At 35.4% G+C, this 25892-nt stretch overlaps 2 protein-coding genes across 2 annotated transcripts; both read right to left on the bottom strand.

The window, feature by feature from the left end:
* Positions 1 to 1249: 1249 nt before the first annotated feature.
* Positions 1250 to 1725, bottom strand: LOC120258250 (monothiol glutaredoxin-S3-like). Its single transcript, XM_039265605.1, has one exon. It carries the CDS (start codon positions 1644 to 1646, stop codon positions 1251 to 1253), a length of 396 nt encoding a protein of 131 aa, XP_039121539.1. The 5' UTR covers positions 1647 to 1725; the 3' UTR covers position 1250.
* Positions 1726 to 19523: 17798 nt separating this feature from the next.
* LOC120258831 (auxin response factor 15-like) lies at positions 19524 to 25444 on the bottom strand. The gene is made up of 10 exons (XM_039266264.1): positions 25041 to 25444; positions 24901 to 24957; positions 24642 to 24806; positions 24465 to 24549; positions 24112 to 24202; positions 23865 to 24029; positions 22621 to 22740; positions 22464 to 22539; positions 20902 to 21064; positions 19524 to 20820 (listed from the first exon to the last, which is right to left on the bottom strand). The coding sequence occupies exons 1-10, from the start codon at positions 25326 to 25328 to the stop codon at positions 19967 to 19969; spliced, it is 2064 nt and encodes a 687-aa protein (XP_039122198.1). The 5' UTR covers positions 25329 to 25444; the 3' UTR covers positions 19524 to 19966.
* Between the last annotated feature and the right edge of the window lie 448 nt (positions 25445 to 25892).

Raw genomic sequence — 25892 nt, 5'->3', positions numbered from 1 at the left:
CACAAAATTCAGATCTGGATTCAGATTGAAGCACAAACAAAGACAGCAATGGATAAGTACCGTCTTGTAAACAATAGAGGATAAGATTAGTTATACAAAACCAAGGTGTCATAGATTCCCAAAGGAAAAGTGGTATGATTAACCACTAATAAAAGCATTTTCTTTAAATTAATTTAATCTAACATTAGATAGGGTTCTTTGTTTCATAATGTCACTTTCATTATTTTTAAGGGATCTTAATTTGGATTAGGATTATGTTATTCTCATTCCATTTTGGATTTACAAACAGTACAAAAAATAAATAGTTAAACTTTATCCTTTAACTCTCAGTTCACCCACTAATTTAATCATTACATTAATCCCACATCTCAGGTGGGTTTGATTTAAGATCATTTGGATTAAGGTTTACAAGAATTTAATTTTAAACTTTAATCATTAATGTTGAAAAATCAAAGCCAATTAAAGACTAATATGATATTGATGTGTTTGTGAAAATAATTATTTGCATATTTCTATTAATTTTAATGAATCAGCTTTTTTTAATTTCAATTAATGAGATTTATTGATTTTAATACGAATTAGGTTAATTCTAGCACACACCTCTTTTTTTTTTTCAGTTTAAATTGCATGTGAATTATATTCACTATGGCAATAACGGAAGTAAATATTTTTTTCTAAAAAGAAAAAAAAATACTAGTTTAAACTAATAATTTTTTAAAACAAATAATAATAAAATTAGTAGATAAATACAATGATCTTCCTAAACAAAAACAAATGAAAAGATTTAAGGTCAACTTCATCAAATCTAACCCAAATACATTGTGATACCCTTTCCCACTATTATCTCCAAAATCAGAGTAACCCCAATTAAAAATACAAAATATTCCAAATTAAAATATCTACAATTGAATTAAATTAACCCATCAGGGCCATCACTATCATAAAAATAAAAAAAATCAAAATTTTTCCCATTTCAATGAATAACTATTTTTTCCCCACTTCAAATTTATATAAGACATTAATTACTTCAATTAATTTAAAAATAAAAAATAAAAAATAAACTAAAAATTCATTCAAGATCCACCCAATTATGCACAAACAGCATCACCATCCATTCCCCACCACCACCACCACCACTCAAAGAATCCTTTGTTTAGCTTTAATAAATAAACCCCTTAATTTTACATAAAATCTCATTTCTAAAAAAAAAAAAACAAAATAAAAACAAACAATTTTTACATTTTAGTAAATTAAAGCCAAAGAGCACCAGCTTCTTTCAAGATGGGAACAAGCTCACCGGAAATATGAACGGCCATGAGCCGATCCAAACCCCCAACCAATTTCCCACCAATGAACACCACCGGAAACATCGTTGCAGCCAATATCCTAGCATCTCCACCGTCCATCTCTGAAATCTCATCCATCAAAACAATCTCCTCCGGTGATCCTTCGCCGATCTCACACACCGTCGGATTCACCCCCAATCCTTGAAGCAATCGCCGAGCCACGTGACTCATACAACAACCTTTTCTACCCACAACCACCACCGCGCTTCCCTCTACCATTCCTTTCACTCCTCCCTCTTCCACCGCCACCACCGGATCCTTCGTCGGTGCCGGCCAAACGCGTCTCAGCTCCATCGCCATCTCTTTTTCTTTTTCTTTTTCTTAGTTAAAACGGAACTTAGGGTAAGAGAGAGAGAGATAGAGAGAGAGAGGGTGAAGAAAGAAGGGAGGAAGAAGGGAAGTTATAAATAGAGGGAGTGGATGGGAAGGGGAAGGGGGGATGTGACGTCATGATGACGAAAACGGAGGTTACAAAGAGAGGGAAGTGCGACCACGCGTTGTTGGCCGAGATGGTAGTCATGACGTGGGAACGACGTCAGCCGGTGGATGGCTTGCGGCGTGTGGATGGTCACTCGAAGATGACGTCGGTGGATGGGCTTTGTGGTGGGCCACCCAAGCTGCGTGGCCAGCCTATCCGTGACGTCATCATTTTGCCATGCAAAGTTCCGGTACACTATATATATATATAATATTATTTTTAATTTTATTACTCATTTGTTTGACACTAGAGAAAGGATTATTTATTGATTTATAAAAATTTATTAGTTCAATCAGATATTATATAAAATAGAAAAAATTCCATTACGTATATTGTTTAAAAAAATTTAATTTTTTTATTACTCATTTGGTTTGACACCAGAGGGCTGGTTATTTATCCATTTATAAAAATATATTAATTTAGTTAAATATTATATAAAATAAAAAAATCCATTACGTATATATCCAAAGCTAAAGAAAAAATAATATATATATAATTTCACCGATAAAAAAAGCTTACACGTAAACCATTTTAATGAAAATGATTAGACATCAATGTTATTGTTCAATAAAAAAAAAATGAGTTTTAATTTTGCACTCGTTCACTCTCTGTCATGTGATACTCTATTGTACTTAAAAAGGTTTCATATTAAAACCGAGAGATCCGGATCGATCCGGCCGGTTCAACCGGAAAAAAATCGGGAATCGCCGTATAGTACGGGTCTAGATATCCCCATTGAACCGAGTATTAAAAAACCCGATGTTAGCCTGGGTTATCCCAAAGGCGGTTCGAACCGGAACGGGCCAATTGACGGGTCATCAATCGTTTAATTTTTTTTTACAATATTTAATAATTTATTATTATTTTTCTCATTTTGACAATAAATAGAATTAATATATATATATATATATATATATATATATATATATATATATATATATATATATATATATATATATATATATATATATATATATATCATAAACATACCAACAAAAAAATTAATATTTAAAAAAATAAAAATCTATTAATGTGATATGTAAATACTTTCTAAAAATTTAATTTATTAAAAAAATAAAACAATAAATGAGTGTAATTTTATTATAAAAATATAAAATTAAAGTATTCTAATTAAATAAAAAAATATAAGAAAATTTAAAACAAAATAAAACTCAATTGAGATATAAGAATTAGTGAATTAAATTTCTTATCTATTTTAACAAAATCAATCAATAAACAAATAAATAAATAAATAACAAGTTCGATAATTATATAATTAATATATTAAATTTGTAAATATTTAAAAAATATATAAATAAACGACATAACTCTATTGTACTTAAAAAGGTTTCATATTAAAACTAAGGTTGTCAGATCCGAATCAATCCGCCCGGTTCAACCGGAAAAATCGGGAATTGGCCATATGGCCAGTTTGGGTATACCCCATTGAACCGGGTATTAAAAAACCCGATGTTAACCCGGTTATCCGGGCGGTTCAACCGGAAACCGATTGACCCGGCCGGGTCAATCGGGTCACAATGTTTAATTTTTTTTTACAATATTTAATAATTTATTATTATTTTCTCATTTGACAATAAATAGAATTAATATATATATATATATATATCATAAACATACCAACAAAAATTAATATTTAAAAATAAAATCTATTAATGTGATATGTAAATACTTTTCTAAAAAAATTTAATTTATTAAAAAAATAAAAACAATAAATGAGTGTAATTTTATTATAAAAAAATATAAAAATTAAAAGTATTCTAATTAAATAAAAAAATATAAGAAAAATTTAAAAACAAAAATAAAAAACTCAATCGAGAGTATAAGAATTAGTGAATTAAATTTCTTATCTATTTTAACAAAATCAATCAATAAACAAATAAATAAATAAATAACAAGTTCGATAATTATATAATTAATATATTAAATTTGTAAATATTTAAAAAATATATAAATAAACGACATAATTAGAAAACTCTACTGTATATAAGGTCATTTATCAATTTAAATATCAAATTTGAGTAGGTTTTATATTATAATTATGGATTTAATATTATATTTTCTCATTATTAATTATTATAATATTTTTTTATATTTAATTATCGATCCCTGCTCAACCCCTGTCACTTTGGCCGAACCCATCGACCGACCTCCCGACTTACGGGATCATCGTCTGCCAGATCTGACAACCTTGATTAAAAACTCAACTCATTTTGATGTAAAAAACCCAATTATTTGTTTATAAAAATGATTTTTTTAATAAACAAAAACAAAAGTAAATAGTTTACTCGAAGGGTTAACAAGTCAATCACGTTCCAAATTACATGTTATAACGCATACGTCATGCTTGCATCACTGCCATTACACGGGACCACGCCACGTCAGCACCGTTGATATCCGGCATCTATCAACACGTGTTAGGAAAAGGACGGGGGACACGTGGCTTAACTCCGATGGCTCGCTTTGGGAATCATTAATCGGACGGTGGAAATCGATAGACGCGGACGTCGACGAAGGGACCGGGTCGTCGCAGGCGATGACGTCAGCGGAAACTTTTGTAGTTTTGTTGTCCTTTTTTTAATTTATTTTTTATTTCTTAAAAAAAGTCTCCACGAGAAAAGCGAGGTCGGCAAAAATATGGCTTTTTTAATTATAAATTAATAAATTATATATATATATAAACACATGAAACGCCGTGTGAGGCCGGAAGAAGAACACGGTTTTTGGTTTTCACCCACTAATTACTAAAATTGGTAACTTAAAATGAGTATTAATATTTAGTGATTTTTTTAATAATTAAAATTTTAAAGTAATTTATAAGATTTAGGTGTTTGGTAAAAAAGAACTTTCGTAAAACTGTTTTCGTCAAAAAAGGATGTTTTTCATGATTTATTTATTTATTTTAATTTAATTTTAATTGTTCTCAAGTTGCAGCCTTTAATTAGGTACAAGATTTTATTGGAATTAAAATATCTAATGTTATATCAATAAAGAATAATATGTTTATGGGCCAAACCAATGAAGATATTTTGTCTGATTAAATTAAAATATCCCAAATGGACGACATTCTTTTCTTGGGGTTTTTAAAATGTGCAAATTATTACAAATATTTCACAACCACAATAGTTTTTCATTGGTTAAGATCATTAGTCTCGTTTTTTATAAAGTCATCTTCTCGGTTCTAGAATTAAGGAGGTTTTTTTGGAAAAATTATTTTTAACCCCTACGAAATTTCAAAATTTTCCAAACAACCCATGTAAATTATGAATACCTCGGACAACCTTCCCTTATTATTGTTTCACTCTTTTTTTCCCTTTGTAAGTCAGTCGAACTGGGTCCATGTTGTAAAATTCAATCGTTGCCTTTGAAGATGGTGGGGAAAAAAACAGCCCAATCACATCAAGTTTATAAAAATTTTGCATTCCTGTTTGTTTATTCTTAAACAAATTTTGAGAAGACTTCTATTACCTTTGAGTGTTGGAGTTTTTCAATTCCTCTCCATTTGGTGTGTTGGAGTTCTCCGGTTGGGACGAGAAGATGATCATCTCTTCCTTGCTCTCACCTTGATTCACAAGAGAAGCCCTGCGAGAAAGAGTAACAATTTATTTTCATGTATGTATACTATGGAAAGTTTTTGTGCTATTGCTAGATACAAAAAGGATGAACAAGTGCTAATGTTCACAACGCTGACTTTTTAGGAATTAGTGTTACCAGAGATATGTGAGACATGGGGTCTCGATATTTTCAATGTCAGGGTGAAGTTTATCACACCCGATGCACATCAAACTGTTCGTCCAATAGAAAAACGAGGTTGACTTCCAACACATGTGTAACGCTGTATGCCCTGTTCAAATGTGCTATAGTTGATCCCGTGGTTGAGACAGATGATGTGCTAAGGTTACTTCATACCGATATTGATTTCTTCTCGTTGTAAATTTCTTCTCTTTATGTTTACACAGTTTGTACAAATTGATTAGTGATTAACTAAAGCGTAAGAGTTTTATCGCTTAATTATCCCTTTGGATTTCCTGTTTTCTCCTTTAGATTTACTATTTTCGCTTAATTATCCCAGTTTTCACTTAAAATTGTATGTTAATTATTCTACTTTCTGCTTAAAATTGTATGTTTTTGCTAAACTGTCCCAGTTGTCGTTTAAAATGTTATGTTTATGTTTAATCTTCGATTTTACCAGGTATTCGGATTCTACTAGCGTATCTATTCCACCACAGAGACACCCTTACGGTGTGGTAGGCCTTCCTTGCTCGTCATATCAATCTAAAGTTTTGTCCTTGGATATCAGATAACGTTTTTTAAGTGCTGACCATTTCAGAGACGCACTCCGAAATTTTGCAATTAAACGGAATTTTGACTTCTAATTAATAAAGAATGAAGAACACATGGTCATTGTTGAATGGGCTGCCGTTAGTTGTGAAAAGCGCATTCATGCATCAAAGGAATACAATAAAAATATTTTTAAAATCAAGACAATGCACCAATAACACACTTGTGGTGGTGGAATTGACTCGGTGTCACATTGAAAAGCATCCAAAAAATGGGTAAGCGCATGTGTGATATAGAAGCTTAAGGATCAGCCGTTGTACAAGCCCATCGATATTCAGAAGAACATGTTACCGGAACATGGCGTCCACATTCCAAACAAGCAAGCTTTGTTTGGTAAAATGTATGCCCTGGTTATTCTCGACAACAGCGAGGTCTGTAGTTACGATTGTTGCTTTGGTACGCGGATAAGGTGGTTGAGACAAACCTTGGCAGCATTGCGATTGTGGAAAGAGACGGTGAACGTTTTAAATGTGCATTCTTTTCTTTCCGTGCGTGTATCATGGGATTCAAGAGGGGTTGCAGGCTGCTGTTGTTTCTCGACAGTATCCACCTTCTTGGAAAATATCGGGGTACTCTATTGGGTTGCCACAAGCAAAGATGGAAATAATGGTTTTTTCCACGTAACATTCAGTATTGTCGACAACGAGAACAATGCCAATTGGTCGTAATTCATTTCCAAATTAGATGATGCTTTAAACAATGACGGAGATTATGAAAGAGATTATTACTTTTGTGTCAGACAGGTCTAAGGGCCTTGTCAACGCCATTACAAAGATTTCCCTTCTTCCCTACATGTATAATGCCTTCGACACTTGGAGGCCAATTTTATAAAAGTCAATGTTAGACTTCAGAAAGCATTGAGGTAGGATTGTTGGTCCATATACTTTTGTATTGCATATGCATCCACGGCTAAAAGAATTTGATGATTCGGTGAATAAATTGCAAGCCACATCACCATATGCATATCACTGGCTGCTTCATAAATCAAATATGGCACATCGGTCAAATTATTTATTCAGAGGTAAACGTTTGGGCGAGATGTATTTAAATGTCGTAGAGTCGTTCAATGCGTGGATCAAAGAAGCTCGGCATTTACTAGTGACAAAAATGGTAAACTCCATACAACATTTAAATGTTGATTTCATTATATTGATTTCTTATAATAGTGTTTGCTTTTTGTTTAAATTTCATTGTCTTCACTTCAAATTGTTTACTTCTGTTTAAATTTCATGGTCTTCACTTAAAATTGGTTTGTTTCGGTTTACATTTCAGGGTCTCACTTAAAATTATTTGTTTCTATTTAAATTTCAGGGTCTTCACTTAACAGTGACTTATAATGTTTTTGTTCTACGCCATACAAGTTCAAGCTGATGCACATGTTATGCACCCGCTGTGAGCAATCGAACAAATGAAAGATCTATTTATACCCCAACATACATAAGAAGGTAGAGGAAATTGTTGAGGAAAGCTGAAATCTTCTATGTTGGTCGTTGTGTCGATGATTGTTTTGAAGTGATTAACCAGTGCAGCATCTCCATAGATTTATCGGATAAAACTTGTTCTTGTCGCAGGTGGCAAGTTTATGGTATCCAGTGCAAACATGCTTGCACTGGAATAATACAAATAGATACGAACGTTCATCAATTTATTAGCGGCTACTTCACCATCGATACTTATAAATTGGCATATAAGGAAGCTATTTTCTCCATACTCGACCATGACAAGCATGCAGACAACAATCGAGAACTGCGTTTGCGTCCGCCTATCACAAGAAGGCAACCTGGGCATCCTAGACGGAAGAGGATTGACTCGTAAGCATCCGAGGTCCGCGACAAATTAAATAAGTTAGACATCATCGATTTCATTGAAACTATGATATTTATGTGACTAATCATTGATCTTTAAATAGAAACAACAACATTTAAGTATTATCTTAAAAGTAAACGTAATATATTAAACAAAAACAACGATAGTAAATAAAGATAACTAAAAATAAACACAAAAATAATTTATTAAACAAAAATATCGATATTTACGTGACAAATTAAATAAGTTAGACATCATCGATTTCAAGTTAGCATGACAGTACGTTATAACGACAAATAAGCTTAATGTTTTTGCTCCGTAGTTGAAGGCCTTACATGTATCCGCTTTCTCACTACTGCCGCCTGTGCTCCCTTCCATGAGTATGTGACAACATACTTTAGTCTTAAATAAGAGATGTTGGAATGCGGTAGCCGTAGCTTTTCATCCTCGAGTATTGGTTCAATAAAATGCATGACATACACATCGAAGTTGACGCTTACTCATTTTTGTCTTGTAATGTCCCAGTCATGAATTAGGGGGTACAAGGTCGTCACGGTCTTGCCAAACTCCATCGCGACACAATTATCGAATAGTTTCCGCTATCAAGAAATAGAATTTGAAGTTAGAGTTCAGACTAAGAAACTATGATGTGTGTGAGCTATTTAGCATGTAATTTACCAAGTTGATAGTGCCTCTGTTGTACTCTTCACTCTCGCATGAAGAATAATGCATATACTCTTGTTTTTCATTATCAAGAACTACAACATGAAAATGACCATTAAGGATGATTGACAGAATGATGATATCCAAATCATGCTAGTTACGAGCGACATCGTCGATCATAGGGAGAGTAGTCTCACCTGTGTCCTCCTGTTTGGACATGAATAGCGACAGTGGACGAGTGATGGAAGCACGCTTCTTATATGGATATAGTACTCTCTTCAATGACTTCTGAATTATGCAGAAAAATACATCCACGACATTATCGATGACCATTTCCTTCCCCTTTAGCAAAGTGAACAAATTGGCTCGTGTTGTGTTAACCCATTCATTCTTCTACACGATAGTCTTGATATTAAATAGTAACACATATTTAAATGATAACATAAATACTTAAACATAAACTACTTATGTTAAATGGTATCACATATATTTAAATGATAATATAAATACTTAAGCGGAAACTACTTACGTTAAATGGTAACATATATATTTAAGTGGTACCATAAATACTTAAGCGGAAACTACTTATGTTAAATGGTAACATATATATTTAAGTGATAACTTATATAGATACTTCATACATACTTGTCTATCCAGCAATTTAGGTAGATCATTATTATCTCCTGCTCGAATTTGTCCAGGCATGTGTGTAATACCCTGAACCTGTGGATAACTGTTAGAAAATATATTCAGGGTATTACTACAGTTGCAGTAAGGTTTTTCATGATTAATCTTGTTGAGAAACCCCAAGTGAAAAAGAATAAGGACTTAAATGTGAAAGTTTATAACAGATTTTGGGTTAAAGAGTAATTAAAAAGGATTGATATAAAAATGTTTCTGAAAACCAAGGACTGAAAAGGTAAGATGAAGGGATCTTTTTTGAAATGTTGTTTTATAATCCAGGGATCATTGAATAATTTGAAAGGACCTTTTGAGAATACTATTTCATAATTCAGGGATCATTGGTGAGTTTTTCAGGGACTGTTTTGTAAGAAATTATATTTTTGAGGGACTAAATGTGAATTTCGGCTGAAAACTTAAGTTGGAGAAAAACTCTAGATTTTGATGGTTCATCTTCTTCTCCCTTCATCCTGCTACAGAGAACCCGAGAAGAAAATGAAGAAATGGGAAGAAATTGGAGGTTTTAAGGAGAGGGACTTGGAGATCGTCGGGAGGGAGCTCATGGGAGATATGGTTTTAATTGGTAAGGCTTTTTCTTGGTGTATTTTTGATGAATGAGTGTATGTATGCATGTATATATGTGTATTTGATGGATTTGATGAAAATAATTATGGATTTGAGTAGGAAAAACATGTTTAATGATTATAGATGATTGTCGCTTCAATTTGTGTTGAAAAATCATCAGTATTTATGATGAATCTAAACTTGAATGGAGGATGAGATTTTTCGGTTTTACTCGTAGTAATTACTCGTAGCACCGAGATTAGGGGTTTGGTTTGATTAATTAGTTGATGATGATGATGATTAAGGTGTTAATGATGATGGTTAGATTGAATTGGTTGGGTTTTAACCAAAATTGAAATGGGTTGAGTTGAATTGGTTTGGTTGAGTTGGGTTTGATCAAATCAAGTTGAGATGGTTTGGGTTTGGTTCAATTGATTTGGGTTAAGGATTTTGGACTGAACCAAGTTGGTTCAATAGATTTTGAATAAGAATTGAGTTTGGTTCAGTGAATTTGAGTTTGGTTCAATGGAATTGAGGTTGGTTCAGGTTGGTTCATAATGGTCTAGCCCAAATTGAGTTGGCTTAATTGTAATTGGAGACCAATTTGGTTATACAATGTCAGGTTTGAACCGATTGGAGTGAGTGGGCCAATTAGAGAGTCAGTTATTGATTTCTTGTATTTTCTATTGGGATAAATTATGTTTTTAGTTGTCGTATTTATTTATTTTTATTATGTTATCCTACTAGGTGTTGATTAGGCTTGGGAGGAGTTCCAGGTCTAGCAAGGAACCCAAGGACACCAGGTGAGTTGGTAGTGGCTATTATTTTAAATAATTGATTAATTATTATTATTTTGAAATAATTGTTTAATGGCTAGTATTTTGGAAATAAATGTTTAAGTATTTCATTTTATCATGTTTGATTCCATATATAGTTGAAATATACGTATATTTGTTTGCCATTGATGTTCATGATAACCGTATTGATACATTCGTTTTGTATAATTATACGTGATTTGTGAATAGTAAAAAAATACATGATATGTGATTTAATTATTCGGTTCATGTATTTATTTTTGATGGGTATATATGCTTTTGATTTGGAGTGATTTACAAAATCATGCGAGCATATTAAAGATGTTTTATCGGCATTGTTAGTAGAATTGGTTTTCATTCCCGGTATAGGAATGGTATCGTGGATCCGGGCTTTATCGGCATTATGCATTGTTATACTTTTGGCATTGGCTTTTGTGGAAAATAATGGTTATTTCCGTGATGCGAATACTTGTCCGGAAAAAGGATCCCGTGTTATGATTTATACTGATGGTATTATTGTTGTATTTACTTGATGGTTTTGATGGGCGACGGGCTAAGGCCCGACTCATCGCAGAGTGGGTCCCCACGGGCCGCCTTTAGAGGTGGCGTGGTGGACCCGGGTGTTGATTACTACGAGGGGCCGCTCGGGTGGGAGCGTAGAGCCACGATCGGATATTCATCGGGTAGTGGGTCACCGACCGGCGAACCGATGGGTCAACGTTAAGGGACATGAGTTCCTTGACGGGCTCGAACCCTAGCCGCCACGGCTGAAGGTTTAGAGAGTTTTCTAGACCATGTTATCGTCGGTGAGTGTTGGGTATCACAGTATTTTTAATTTGAGATTTATGTTATTTTTTTGAATCGTGATGAGGAGGTCTCTCACGAAATTTGTGTTTTCTCGAGAAAAATCAAATTGATGTTGATCTATGTTGAATTTATGTTTTCGAGAGTTCTTTAAAAAATGTATTTTTGCTAGAATTCGGTATTTTTGGAAAAAAATTGGAAAAATTATTTGAAAGCAAATTGGTATTTATATATTTTATATATATCGTATTTAAGTATTTAAAATTATTAAAGCCACTACCGACCAACTGAATGTGTCAGTATGCAGGGAGCAGGGACCCTTGATCGCTCGATTGAGTATAGCGCTAGTCGGTTGAGTCCAAGATTGCAGTGGGTCCCATATCTTTCTTTCTATTTATCGTGTCGTGATCTCGTAGCCAGTTGTCATTCGCAAATTTCGAGTTATCAGTATTCATGGTATTTATGTATTTGAACCCCGTAGTTGGTGTGAAGTTGTAAATTGTGATTTATAGATCCGATTTTGTTTAAAGCGAGTGTCGGGTTTCCGGTTAAAAGAGAATTTTAGCGATGGGTGCCACATTTACCTCGATAGAAGGGTGGGTGTGACATCTTTTGGTATCGAGTGTAGGTTGAGATATCCGGTTTGGTAGAGATCACGGGTTGTGATCCGAGCTTAAGTTTAGAAGCCATGTCTCAGACTTGGAGAGTTAGTAGTGATTAGAAAATACAGTTAAGGGCCCCGATAGAAGTATTTCGAGTCTCCAATCGGGTTAAAACCTAAGTTGCGTATTGGGATTGAGTAACTTGATAGTTGATTTTGACATTTTGAGACAAAGAGTCGAGTAGTGTACTCGTGATCGGAATCATGGTTTGAGATTTTATCGAATTGATTTTTATCCAAAATGAGTTAACTTAAAGATGCCAAAGAAAGGTGTTTTGGATGCTCTTTATCGTCGATACATAGTGAATTGCGAGTGTGATTATTTACTATCGAAAGCGATTTGTAGCAAGAGAAAGCGGTCTTGGAACAAATAAGTGAAATTCAGTGATATCGGATGGATAAATGCTAAGAAATTTCGAGGACGAAATTTTTCTTAAGGGGAAGGATTGTAATACCTCGAACACGTGGATAGCTCATAGAAAATATATTCGGTATTACTACAGGTTGCGATGAGGTTTTCTACAGATTAATCTTGTTGAGAAACCCCAAGTGAAAAGAATAAGGACTTAAATGTGAAAGTTTATAACAGATTTTGGGTTAAAGAGTAATTAAAAAGGATTGATATAAAATGTTTCTGAAAACCAAGGACTGAAAGGTAAGATGAAGGGATCTTTTTGAAATGTTGTTTTATAATCCAGGGATCATTGAATAATTTGAAAGGACCTTTTTGAGAATACTATTTCATAATTCAGGGATCATTGGTGAGTTTTTCAGGGACTGTTTTGTAAGAAATTATATTTTGAGGGACTAAATGTGAATTTCGGCTGAAAAACTTAAGTTGGAGAAAAACTCTAGATTTTGATGGTTCATCTTCTTCTCCTTCATCTCGCTACAGTAACCCGAGAGAGAAGAAAATGAAGAAATGGGAAGAAATTGGAGGTTTTAAGGAGAGGACTTGGAGATCGGGTCGGAGGGAGCTCATCGGGAGATATAGTTTTAATTGGTAAGGGCTTTTCTGGTGTATTTTTGATGAATGAGTGTATGTATGCATGTATATATGTGTATTTGATGGATTTGATGAAAAATAATTATGGATTTGAGTAGGAAAAAACATGTTTAATGATTATAGATGATTGTTGCTTTCAATTTGTGTTGAAAAATCATCAGTATGTATGATGAATCTAGCTTGAATGGAGGATGAGATTTTCGGTTTTACTCGTAGCAATTCATCGTAGCACTCGAGATTAGGGTTTGGTTTGATTAATTAAGTTGATGATGATGATGATTAAGGTGTTAATGATGATGGTTAGATTGAATTGGTTGGGTTTTAACCAAATTGAAATGGGTTGAGTTGAATTGGTTTGGTTGAGTTGGGTTTGATCAAATCGAGTTGAGATGGTTTGGGTTTGGTTCAATTGATTTGGGTTAAGGATTTTGGACTGAACCAAGTTGGTTCAATAGATTTTTGAATAAGAATTGAGTTTGGTTCAGTGAATTTGAGTTTGGTTCAATGGAATTGAGGGTTGGTTCAGGTTGGTTCATAATGGTCTAAGCCCAAATTGAGTTGGGCTTAATTGTAATTGGAGACCAAATTTGGTTATCTGATGTCGCGTTTGAGCCGATTGGAGTGAGTGGGACCAATTGAGAGTCGGGTTATTGATTTCTTGTATTTTTCATTGGGATAAATTATGTTTTTAGTTGTCGTATTTATTTATTTTTATTATGTTATCCTACTTAGGTGTTGATTAGGGCTTGGGAGGAGTTAGGTGTCTAGCAAGGAACCCAAGGACACCGAGTGAGTTGGTGAGTGGCTATTATTTTAAATAATTGATTAATTATTATTATTTTGAAATAATTGTTTAATGGCTAGTATTTTTGGAAATAAATGTTTAAGTATTTCATTTTATCATGTTTGATTCCATATATAGTTGAAATATCATGTATATTTGTTTGCCATTGATGTTCATGATAACCCAGTATTGATACATTCGTTTTGTATAATTATACGTGATTTGATGAATAGTAAAAAAATACATGTATATGTGATTTAATTATTCGGTTCATGTATTTATTTTTTTGATGGGTATATATGCTTTGATTTGGAGTGATTTTGCGAAATCATGTGAGCATATTAAAAGATGTTTTACTCGGCATTGTTAGTAGAATTGGTTTTCATTCCCTGGTATAGGAATGGTATCGTGAATCTCGGGCTTTCTTGGCATTATCGCATTGTTATACTTTTTGGCATTGGCTTTGTGGAAAATAATGGTTATTTCAGTGATGTGAATACTTGTCGCGGAAAAGGATCACGTGTTATGATTTACTACGGATGGTATTATTGTTGTATTTACTTGATGGTTTTGATGGTGACGGGCTAAGGCCCGACTCATCGATAGTGGGTCCCCACGGGCCGGCCCTTTAGAGGTGGCGTGGTGGACCCAGGTGTTGATTACTACGAGGGGCCGTTCGAGTGGGAGCGTAGAGCCACTGACTGGATATTCATCGAGTGGCGGGGTCGCCGGCACGGTGAACCGATGGGTCAGCGATGAGGACATGAGTTCCTTGACGGCTCTGAACCTAGCTGACGCACTGCCGAAGGTTTAGAGAGTTTTCTAGACCATGTTATCTTTGGGTGAGTGTTGGGTATTCTTTGTATTTTGAATTTGAGATTTATGTTATTTTTTTGAATTGTGATGAGGCGGTCTCTCCACGAAATTTGTGTTTTCTCGAGAAAAATCAAATTGATGTTGATCTATGTTGAATTTATGTTTTGAGAGTTCTTTAAAAAAATGTATTTTGCTAGAATTACGGTATTTTGGAAAAAAATTGGAAAAATTATTTGAAGGTTAGTATTTATATATTTTATATATCATCGTATTTAAGTATTTAAAAATTATTAAGCCACTACTGAACCAACTGAATGTCTTTGTAGTGCAGGAGCGGGACCCTTGATTGCCCGATTGAGTATAAGCGCTAGTCGAGGGTTGAGTCCAAGATTGCAGTGGGTCCCATATCTTTCTTTCTATTTATTGGTGTCGTGATCTTGTAGCGGTTGTACCCGCAAATTTGAGTTATTGTATTCATGGTATTTATGTATTTGAACCTGTAGTTGGTGTGAAGTTGTAAATTGTGATTTATAGATCCGATTTTTGTTTAAAAGCGGTGTCGGGTTTCGAGTTAAAGAGAATTTTAACTGATGGGTGCCACATTTACCTCAGTAGAAGGGGTGGGTGTGACAATGTGTATCCGGCATATCGTTTCTTGTTGGGAAGAAAATTCTTCTGCACATCTTCATGTTGTTGGTTTGCAAAGACTGTACTGTCCATGTTAGTAATTTGTGTTTCCTTGTTGACGTTTCCTTTTCCTTCCTTAGCAGCATCTTTCGGTTTTGTGATATCACCAGAGGGTTCATCACCAGGAATGACCAAGAAGACTTCGACTCCTGATGAAAGTTCTATAGGTGATGTTGTCGACAGTTGTTGGTGTTTTGTGCTTGGTGCACAAGTTTATTCGTATTGGTGAAACAATGATTCGTCGGCAGTAGTTACTGCTTCATGTTGTTGTGGAATTGTGTCCTCCTTCGATGAGGCACTGTCGTCTGCCAGTTCCACCAAGATGGGGATTTCATTGCCAAGAGATTCAATGAACCTGTCAACATCGCCTGTGACGACATCATTAATCGAAGAAACATATGTTGGAGGTTGGTCCACTGCAAGTGGAGCTACTGTTGGGGCAACATTCTCAAACGTTGCCCTTGTATACATTCGATCAACTGTAGATGGTGCAACTATTGTTTCAACATCAGGCGGTGGAGCGAGAGACATTGTTGATTTTCTTCTCGTGGCGAGCCTCTTCCAAAGCGGGCCTTCTCAGAAGGCCATCCCAATTAGGTCGTCGGTAAGCGCCAGGGCAACATCGGCAGCATCCAGGCTATTCCCAGTAGCGTTGTGCTGGGTATTTCATTTGTTGGTAGGGACATAGTATTTGATAGTTGTCCTTCTAATCCTTCAACATAAGCAACAAGCCGGGGATGGGGGCTTGTACGGCGGTAAAAAAGTGCGTGCACGGGTTAGGTTGCTAAACTATGAATGGCATCGAATGCGCCTTGAAGAGGTTGATCTCTCATATTTCCTTCGAGATAGTGGTGTGGGAGTAATGTCATCTCCGTGGAGAGTGGCCCGAACAAATACTTCTTCTTCCTTATTCGCGGTGATCAATTCAGGAAATTAACATTTGTAAACAACCCAATCTCAGTGAAACACAAAAAACAAAATTTGAACATTAAAGTACACCTATAAATGGTTTCTTAAACAAAAACTAATATTGTTAGACGATAACCCGTAAACTTAAACAATAACCAATACTTTAAACACTATAACATTATCTTAAACGGAAAAGACTATAGTTATACGATAATGTGTAAACTTAACCAAAAACAAAGTTTTCTACATAAAAATGTTACTCCAGACAAACGTTAACATACAATGTGAAATTATAACATACATTCTTAATGATTTATTACCTCTTTTCATTCGAGCGATGACAACATAGGTCCTAAGAACGCTTGCTTCGATAAACTATTTTCACCATAACATAGTATCCGTCGGTCTTCCCAAAACATAACTTCTTGCCGGTGCCGGTGAGCTCATTAAAACCATATGTTGAGTGCGACTGCGCAATCTTTAAGGTACCCTGTGTTGGTCTTCCTCCATAAGCCACTTGTGCGTCGCCTGCGTCCATGCGTATCATCCCATTCCAGATAGGTTATCGATATAATCAACTATCCAATTCGGCACCGAGCATGAGGTGTTTGGGAAGAGGATAGTACTTATGAGGTATACCATAAGGAGTTTTACAAAATTCTCTTCTTCTTCCCTCTGGCGAACAATTTGGTCAAGGTTTTCTTGATGGAGTCTCTGTGTTTTTCGTAGGTTTTGATAAATAGTAAATACTTGTCTTCAAAAGATATGTGTGTTCTCTTCTTCTGAAACACGACTGCGTCTCCATCACATCGTAGACAAAGAATGAGAGCCACATCTTTAGGCCTGAAACCCAGCAAGCTTGCCCCAATAATGAATTTATTGGTGCGGTCATCATACCTTTGCAACAGAGAATCAAGAAGGGCCCTCTCTTGGAATGCAGTGGTTCTATTTCAGTGAGTGCTGCAAACGGTGTCCTTTCGGATGATCCCCCAGTGATCGTCCACTCATGTAAACTTTCAATTCAGCCATAGTCTCCACTACCAAAATCAATTAGCATCACCCATTAACAAGTTGATCGCCATAAGAACAATTCTCCAAGAGCAATACATTAAGCAGTATTTAGTAATTTTAAACGGAAAGCTATATTATTAAACTAAAAAACTCATTTCTTATATAGATACTATTAAACACTACATAATGCGACCATATCAAATTAAATAGGAAACATACATTATAAACATTATACAGTACCATGAAGAACACACACATGTGAGATTGCATAACAAACAAAAAATCTCCTTCTGCACAACATTATCGCTTTCGATCGTATATACAGAGGAAAATGAAAAACAAAACCTTAGCCGAAAAATCTCTCTGCAAATTACAATATCATCCAATAATCACACCATAAAACCGAAAAATCTCTTTTTCTAATAGACTACTTTACAAATCAAACGGCCAAAAAACCCATAGAATGTAAAAACAAAATAAAACTGCAGAACTTCTTCAATATCGTCTACCTCGCCTCAATACCTTAGAGCGCAAACTAATGAATTTGCCGAAGAATTGAGCGGGAGTTCTCCTTCGAGACAATGGTGGAACGAAATTTCGGTCCTCTACAAGATGTCCAACAATGACAACCCTGGAAAGAGAAAAGATGAAGAAGCGAAAAGAGAAAAAAAAACCGGTGCCAGTAATGGTCCAATAATGGTGTTTCGCTTGGGATTACAAAAAAACCCTTTTCGCTCCAAGCGGAAAAATCATTGCAAGCAAATGCATTATGGTCACACCATGTCGCATTTGCCACAACTTCCCATGTAAGAGATAATTTCGTCCAAAAAATTAAAAACTAACTCTGTCAAACACCATTACATACTTTGAGGGGTTTCAAAATTATTGTATTCAAAAGGAAGGGGATTTTAAGGACATCCAATATAAATGGATGATTTGTAAAGTTAGGAGTTGTTATTGGCAATTACTAGTATTTATTGTTGTGCACTTTATATATACATTAAAATATATATATATATATATATATATATATATATAAAAGCAAACACCCTGACCCAGCACTCTAAACTCGAACTGTAACTTTATAAAATATGATTTTTTTTATGGATAAATTGTAAAAAATCAAAGATTTGGCTAGTTTAAAAACCATGCAAATTCACTTATCATTGCATATCATAAGTATTATTTTAACGAAAAACCATCATTATTTATATATTATTGAAAGTCAAAATTCATACAAATATATACATACATACATAGATATATATATATATATATATATATAGATATATTAAAATGAAGATCTCGGTTCATTTTCCTTTCTCAAATAAAAAATATTTTTATTTTTCCCTCTAACTGTAAACAAATAAATTTGTATAGCTTGGAATTCGAAATAAATAAGGTTAAATTACCATTCACACCCAAATTTACAGCGACCTTTGTTTTCTTTATATAGAATTATATGAGCTGAAAAGTCTTGGATGACATAAGTCAGACGTTTCCTCATGTGACACAAGTCCATAAACAATTAAAGCTCATGCATAGTTAAAAATAGATAAAGAAGACATCACCACTTGGAGTTATTCTTTTTAATATATTAACATGATTTTGCCACGTAAATCATGATGTCGGCCTTTGTTTTTTCACATATATAATAAATATAAATATATATAAATATATAAATCCAATGCAAGGGCCCTTTATTAGATTACAAAAATGTTAGTCTTGGATGTTTCCACGTTGCAAATCTAAACCCAAACAATGGTTGCCACTTGCATAACTTTGTGGTGTTTGTTCCCACACAACAAAATGTTTTATATGACATGAGCTCTACAATGATTCAAGTATTTTATTTTATTTTTTTAAAGACTATTGAGCTTTGAAAGATGGAAATCCATGAACTTTTTAAGGGTACATGAAATTCTATGGGCATGAAGTCCATGTCACACCTGCCAATTTTGCAAGCTGAATATAATGATATTTCTCCAATGAATTGACCCATAATCAATGAATACTTCCATAATTTTTCATTCATGTACCTGCTAAAATAAACATGATCCACATTTTAATTTTCCTTGGAATAAATGACAATATATATATATATATTTGTATATGTACCAAAGTCAGATAAAATAAAGTACCAAACAGGGCAGCAGAAGCATAATTAATAATACTGCATAAACAAACAATTGCATTGTCTAGAAGTTGTGCAAGATAACATAGAATTACAATAATTAGTAGGAAGCATTGCTTGAAGAGCTAAATAGAAGTCAGTTGCAACAGTTACCATTGAAGAGCAAGCAAGCAGATAAACAGAGTTGAGAGAGCATTGTTGCATCTGGACTGGTGTTGCTGACGAGAGGCCGCGAGGAAAAACATCATCATGCTCATTGAACCTGGAATGTCGATTCCACCGGATTTAAAAAGACGAGTGTCGGTATATAATGTTGCAAGACAGCACAAAGATATATAACCAAAATCATCTTCACGTAGGAAAAATGATCTCGCGCCTTATATTACTGATGTTTCGATTTAAAGATAGATATGCCTGCTTACTGCTCTTCGGAGGCTTTCTATTAGCACTCGAGACTTGATGATGAGAAGAAAGCTGGAAGGTTCATGTCCGGCGGAGCTGGGGAAGCAGACATAGTAGTGGCAATTTCATTTGCTATCGGAATACCCTTGGTTAAGGGGAAACCGAAAAGTCTGCAGCTACTTCGAGTGATGTTTTCGTTGCTTTCCAAGTCTGCCTCTGTGAAATATGCGGGATTGTGAATCCTTGCAGCTCCAGCATGGGGTTGATAGGGAAGAGATGAATCATTCCCCGTAGACAATTCAGAACAGTTGAAGAAACCATGGTAGTTGCCGCGCTCATCTTTATCGTTCATGCTGTAGATTGATCTTGTATTTGGATACTGCAAACATGCTTGTCGAAACATCAACACGGACGATGGTGAAGACACTTGAACTGATGGTTTCGGCTGATGAAGTAGAGTACCGTAGCCATGGATTGGTGACGTCCATCTGGTCCCGTCATCAGATGGGTGTACACCTTTCGGCAATCCAAAAATATCGGTTTCCATGTGTGCATCAAGAGAAGCTCCTCCCTGTGATGGATTACCTGGAAAAATTTCTTGACCTTGCAAGACCTTATGGAATCGCATGGATTCTCCAAAGCCTATGCACTTGAAGGAAGCATCAGAGTTGTCTATGGGAACTCCGATGTAGTTTCCTCGGCTAGCTAACATGCAGCTAGCTCCATTAGAGATACCACTCCTAATGTCTGAGAATTGATGACCTCTTAGCTCAGAACCCTGAGAACTTGCTACATCAACCCCATAATGAGGAGTTCGAAGACAAATCATTTCTTGACCTTGCAAGACCTTCGGGAATCTTGTAGATTCCCCCGAGTCTGTAATAGCACTTCCATCTGCAAGCAAATGGACAAAAATGTTCAGAGAAGCACAAAAGAACAAGAAAAAAAGGCATCAAGAATGACAAGTCTGATTACTTGCAAACGGAAAGTCCGGCTGGATTGAAGGTGGACAGATCCTGGTTCTTTTCAAACCAGATGTAGTCAGACCATTTGGACCAGAAGCTGAACCAATAGGTTCAACCTCCCAAGGAGAAACCCTATCCTGTCGATTTATAACTGCATCATCATCCCACCTCACCTAGAAGCAGTAAAGAAAACATTTAAAACCCTAAAGATCATAACAGGGAAGCCTTTGCAATCCACAATTATAACATAAAAACAATAGAATCACTGGTTAACAAAAATCTTACTAGTTTGTAGTAAATTATGACTATGAATTCAAGCCTAATACATACAAGATAAGAAATGAAGACTAAAGAATCAAACTTCAAAACAAAAAGTGTTGATCATTAAGAGGTTCTTTGGTACTCAATTTTCATTCAACAAAATTCAGTAAACCTACAGAAAAAAAAACAGGCAGCATTCGTAAGCTTGATGTGAGTGCTATTAAGAACAATGAATGACGCTGATGTAACATATTTATCTTGGTGCAGAAGCAATTTAGTAAGGTTCTTAATTAACAATCTCCCACTCAAGTCTGATGTCTGGCACTCTGCAATCTAATGAACTGAATCAGTGACGTGACCCACCTTCTTAAGAAAATTTTCCTTTGAAAGTGTTATTTAGTGCACAAGACATCAGTAAATTGCCCATTCTTATTTTCTCAAAGAACGAAGATTTGATTGGAGTCATGATCGAAATATAGTCAATCTAAATATTTTGGACACCTTTATGTTTGGTAACCTCTCACGAGCTATATGCATCAAATGAAACTTAAAACAAGGAAGGTAATCAGCAAGAGACAAATGGCTTTCCATAATAGGGCTCTCCAACGTCCATTCAATAATATATGGCGCCAGAAAACTTGCCAATATGTAATTGTCAACAGACTGGTAATAAACTTCCCCTGAACAAATATGCGGGCCAGCTAAGCTTAGGCTTTAATTCACATCCAAAACCAGTGGTTGACAAACTCTTACAATATCCACAAGCCACCATGCAACCTCTGTCAACTATCTTTCCGGGGAATGCTACCACAAAATTGCACTCTATTTCTTACCCTATGAAAGTCTTGAAAGCGCATGATCATGAAGATCATATTTCAAATTCTATTCAACATTCACCTAGGAAAACATTTCCCAAGCAAGCTATGGATGAATTGTGTGATTGCGAAACGCAATCAATCATATTCCAAGAATCTTATATGGGAATAAAATGCACTGACTAGTTGATCTTGTTCCATGATACTGACGAATTATTGCAAACTTAGGACAAAACTATATCAGACCTGGACTACATAAGAGTTCATGTGCAAGTCTCAAACAATAGTGCCAATTTGATCTGCACAAACAAAAACTAAGACAACTGCCAAGGCACCAAATGAGGCCAAATGAGAAATTATAATTGGAAGCAATAACATACAATCCACAAAATCAAGTTTAAAATGCTTAAATGCAGCTTTTGTATTATGGAGAACAACAATTTCACAAAAGTCTCTGCAAAAACTACATCAATGAAAAACAAGTATAAATTCATACCAATAGGCATCTCCATTTTGAACCAGGCCATCTGACAGGATCAGCATCACCAATTCCAGTAATCAACCCTGTGCACCTGGAGAGAGAGTGAAAGCATTAAGGTCATTACAAAACTTTGTCCAAATATTGGTCTCTTCATGGATAACATGACCCAAACCTCCTCTCCGTTGCATCTTCACTTTCGTACTTCATTCTGAACCTCATACCAACTGAAAATGAATTCTTGAAACCGTTCAAAAACTTTGAGTAAGGTATTATGAACTCTGCCAGACTTGACCTACAATAATTTTGCCAAATCTATTAACACAAAGATAATGCACTGACTACTTGCTATTTCCCTTAATCGGGAAGAAATACAATAAAGTTACAATAAAAATGCAAACTAAGATGACAGGCATACAAACTTAGTTTAATAACAGAATAATCAGACACAATTACCTAACCAGGGTGAATATCTGCAGAAGTAAATGAAAAGTGCTGCCGTATATGCAAGAAAAAGAAAAGTGCTAGATGGTAGATTTTATCAGAATCTGTAAGTAGAATTTAACAGAATGGTTATTAAGAATTAAGATACCTAACCAGATTTTACATACATCAACACATTCCGATAAAATCTACCAGCTGGAAAACATTTTTTTTTCTTCCTAATTTCAACAATTTGTTCACAAATTTGGAATCAAATTCTCTACTGTCCTGGAAGTTAATCAGTGTCCACTCAGTAGCAACTTCAAAAGCATGTGCCAAAGAAACATAGTGCTAGACACAGTTGTCTCCATGACCACGATATACTTTAGAAAGTACATGACACAAACACAGTGCAAACCACAATTAGTGAACCATGGGAAACATCGAAAACTAAAGGAATTTAGGCGAAAGTCAAAATCAAATTAAATTACTTGCCCACCAAAAGACAAGTTACAATCACAAAGTTGGGGGATGCAAGATGTGGAGAATACTAAAAGAATAGTACAATCCAACAACAAGAATTGTACATAAGCATCAACAGCAGATAAAAAGGAAGAGAATAATAAGACTAGACAAACACCAATAGATGAGAAAGGTACCTAAATCTAGTTCCAGCAACCACTGATAACTAAAGAAGAGGATCCCATACCATGCTATCATTCTATCACACCAAGTCATATCAAATGTAAAAGAGCAGGGGATGTAGAGATCAAATGCAACAGAAAGTAAGAAAAAAAATGTTCCATACATACATCAATGATACTCTCTTGGGCTCCATTAACCACTCATCCATATAGGCAAAAACTATTTGTAGGACAAGACCATATGTGACAAAGAGCACACTTAGATGAATGGATATATCAACAAGAAGAGCTTTACCACTTTTCTCAATAAACCGAATTTTCCTTAGAAAATCTTATCCAGTTTTAGCCATACCTTGGGTTGTAATCAATGTGGAACACATTTTTTGACGAGACAGCATCAACCAAAGTAGTAAAAGTGCTGATATTCAAACTCTGGCCACAAAGCACTGAAAAAGGAATGCAACTCTTAAGTTGTGCAGCTCTCCTTATTCCCAATCTGAGTTCTCCATCATTTCCCCTAAATAAATAAAATCCAAACAATCATACGAAAGTTGTTTAAACATAAACCACTTTAATTGATCAAATCTTCAGAGGCCTACCGAAGAAAGAGCACCGCATCCCCTGAAGCCAGTTTCTTCTTATTGACAAATGCACTCCACCCGGTTGTCAAAAGATGCCTGCGAGGTTGTCCTGCAAAACACACAAAACTAAGAATTCATCCAAAATGATTTCTTGCATACATGTAATTTCCGAAATCAATAAAAATACCCTTCGGTATCACTGAAAAGATGAAGCTTCCAGTAATTAAGAACAAATAACATCACAAAAGCATGTTGCACACAATCAATTTCATCATACATTGGAAGAAATATATTATATTTGGGGAAACACAGCCTCATGATGAGGCTCATAAGACAATGCAAAGCCAAAAAACAGTTCATAAAACACACACCTCTATAAATATGCCTGAATCTCCACTCCATGTCATGCAAATCCTTAGCAACAAGCTCCTGGGAAGGCCTGAGCTGTTTGTAATCCTACACCAAAAAGAACACGAAAAAAAAAACCCTACTCTTAGTACAATTTACACAACTTCGGTAGCAAATGGACCATCTTTTCCCCAACTCACCAATGGAGGGAAGCAATCTTCAGCAGCTCGGCGAGGAACAGAGAATCCACCATGCGTACTAGTATCAGAAGCGGTGAGCGTCTTGCAAAACATATGGGGAACCACCGAGGAGTTGCATCCTCCACTACCATCCTTCTCCCACCCGTCCTCTTCCTGCTCGGCGTCCTGAGGCAACAAAACTAGCTAAATTTCCAAAAAGAGATAAAAACCCAAACAAAAACCTCAAAAAATATCTCAAAAATCTCAACAAAAAAGCAACCATTTCTTCGGCAACGAGAGCCAGCCGTGCATAAACCTCATCAGTAGCGGCATCCGCCTACAAAATCACATCCAAAAACAAAACTCAGAGAAACAACAAAAGAGCACGCAAGATGTTCGACGAAATGCACGCAAACTAACAAGAAGGTGAACATCGACAACGCGGCACAAAACATGAGGAGGAATTCTCGACCCCGCCCCGGCTACAGCACCGCGAGCACCGAGCTGCTCGAGATGGCCTTGGGGCAAGTAAACCACAAGGCTTCCCTTTCTGGGCAGCGGGCCGAGCGGCCCGGCGCACGCGTGCCAGAGCTCAAGACACACCGAACGCCCGCGCGCGTGCTCGCGAGAACACGGCGGCGGCAGCGGCGACTCCTCCTCCTCCTCCTCCTCCCCATCCCCGTCCACAGTGTTGAGATCTATCCCCATAAAAGTTAGAGCTTTGGAGACGAAGACGAAGAACAGCAGCGGGAGAAGCGGGGGAGAATAGAGAATATAGAGAAAGAGAGGGACTAAAGAGTAAATAACGAAAAGACAGGTCTTGTGCTTCGTTGGGATAAACCCCAGGACCAAAACACCCAAGAATTATACTATCATTTATTCAAATAAATAAATATTTTTAATAATTGTTGTTAATTACTTTAAAATTGATCAAATCTCACATTTTTTCCTACAATGTGTGTGTGTGTGTTTTTTTATGTTTCACTGGAAAACAGGATGACTGAATAGTAAATAAGAGAAATAATAGGGGTGTTTTTAGAAAAATGATTACTTTTTCCCTTGCAGAAATAGGGGAACTAAAGAGTAAATAATGAAAAGAAGGTGTTTTCTGGGGAAAAGGGAAATACTTTTTTATCATGCTACACCCTAGGGTGAGAAGGATGTAGGCCCACAAAGAATGATAGGGACTAAAGAGTTAAAAAAATAAAAACAATCATAAAACATAAATAAAAATAAAACTTTTTTATTCATACCATAAAAAAATATCTTACA

Source organism: Dioscorea cayenensis, chromosome 4 (assembly GCF_009730915.1).
Source record: "Dioscorea cayenensis subsp. rotundata cultivar TDr96_F1 chromosome 4, TDr96_F1_v2_PseudoChromosome.rev07_lg8_w22 25.fasta, whole genome shotgun sequence".
In the NCBI taxonomy this organism is placed as follows: Eukaryota; Viridiplantae; Streptophyta; class Magnoliopsida; order Dioscoreales; family Dioscoreaceae; genus Dioscorea; species Dioscorea cayenensis.
Note: the sequence above shows the minus strand (reverse complement) of the source record. Positions and strands in the feature narration are given on the sequence as shown.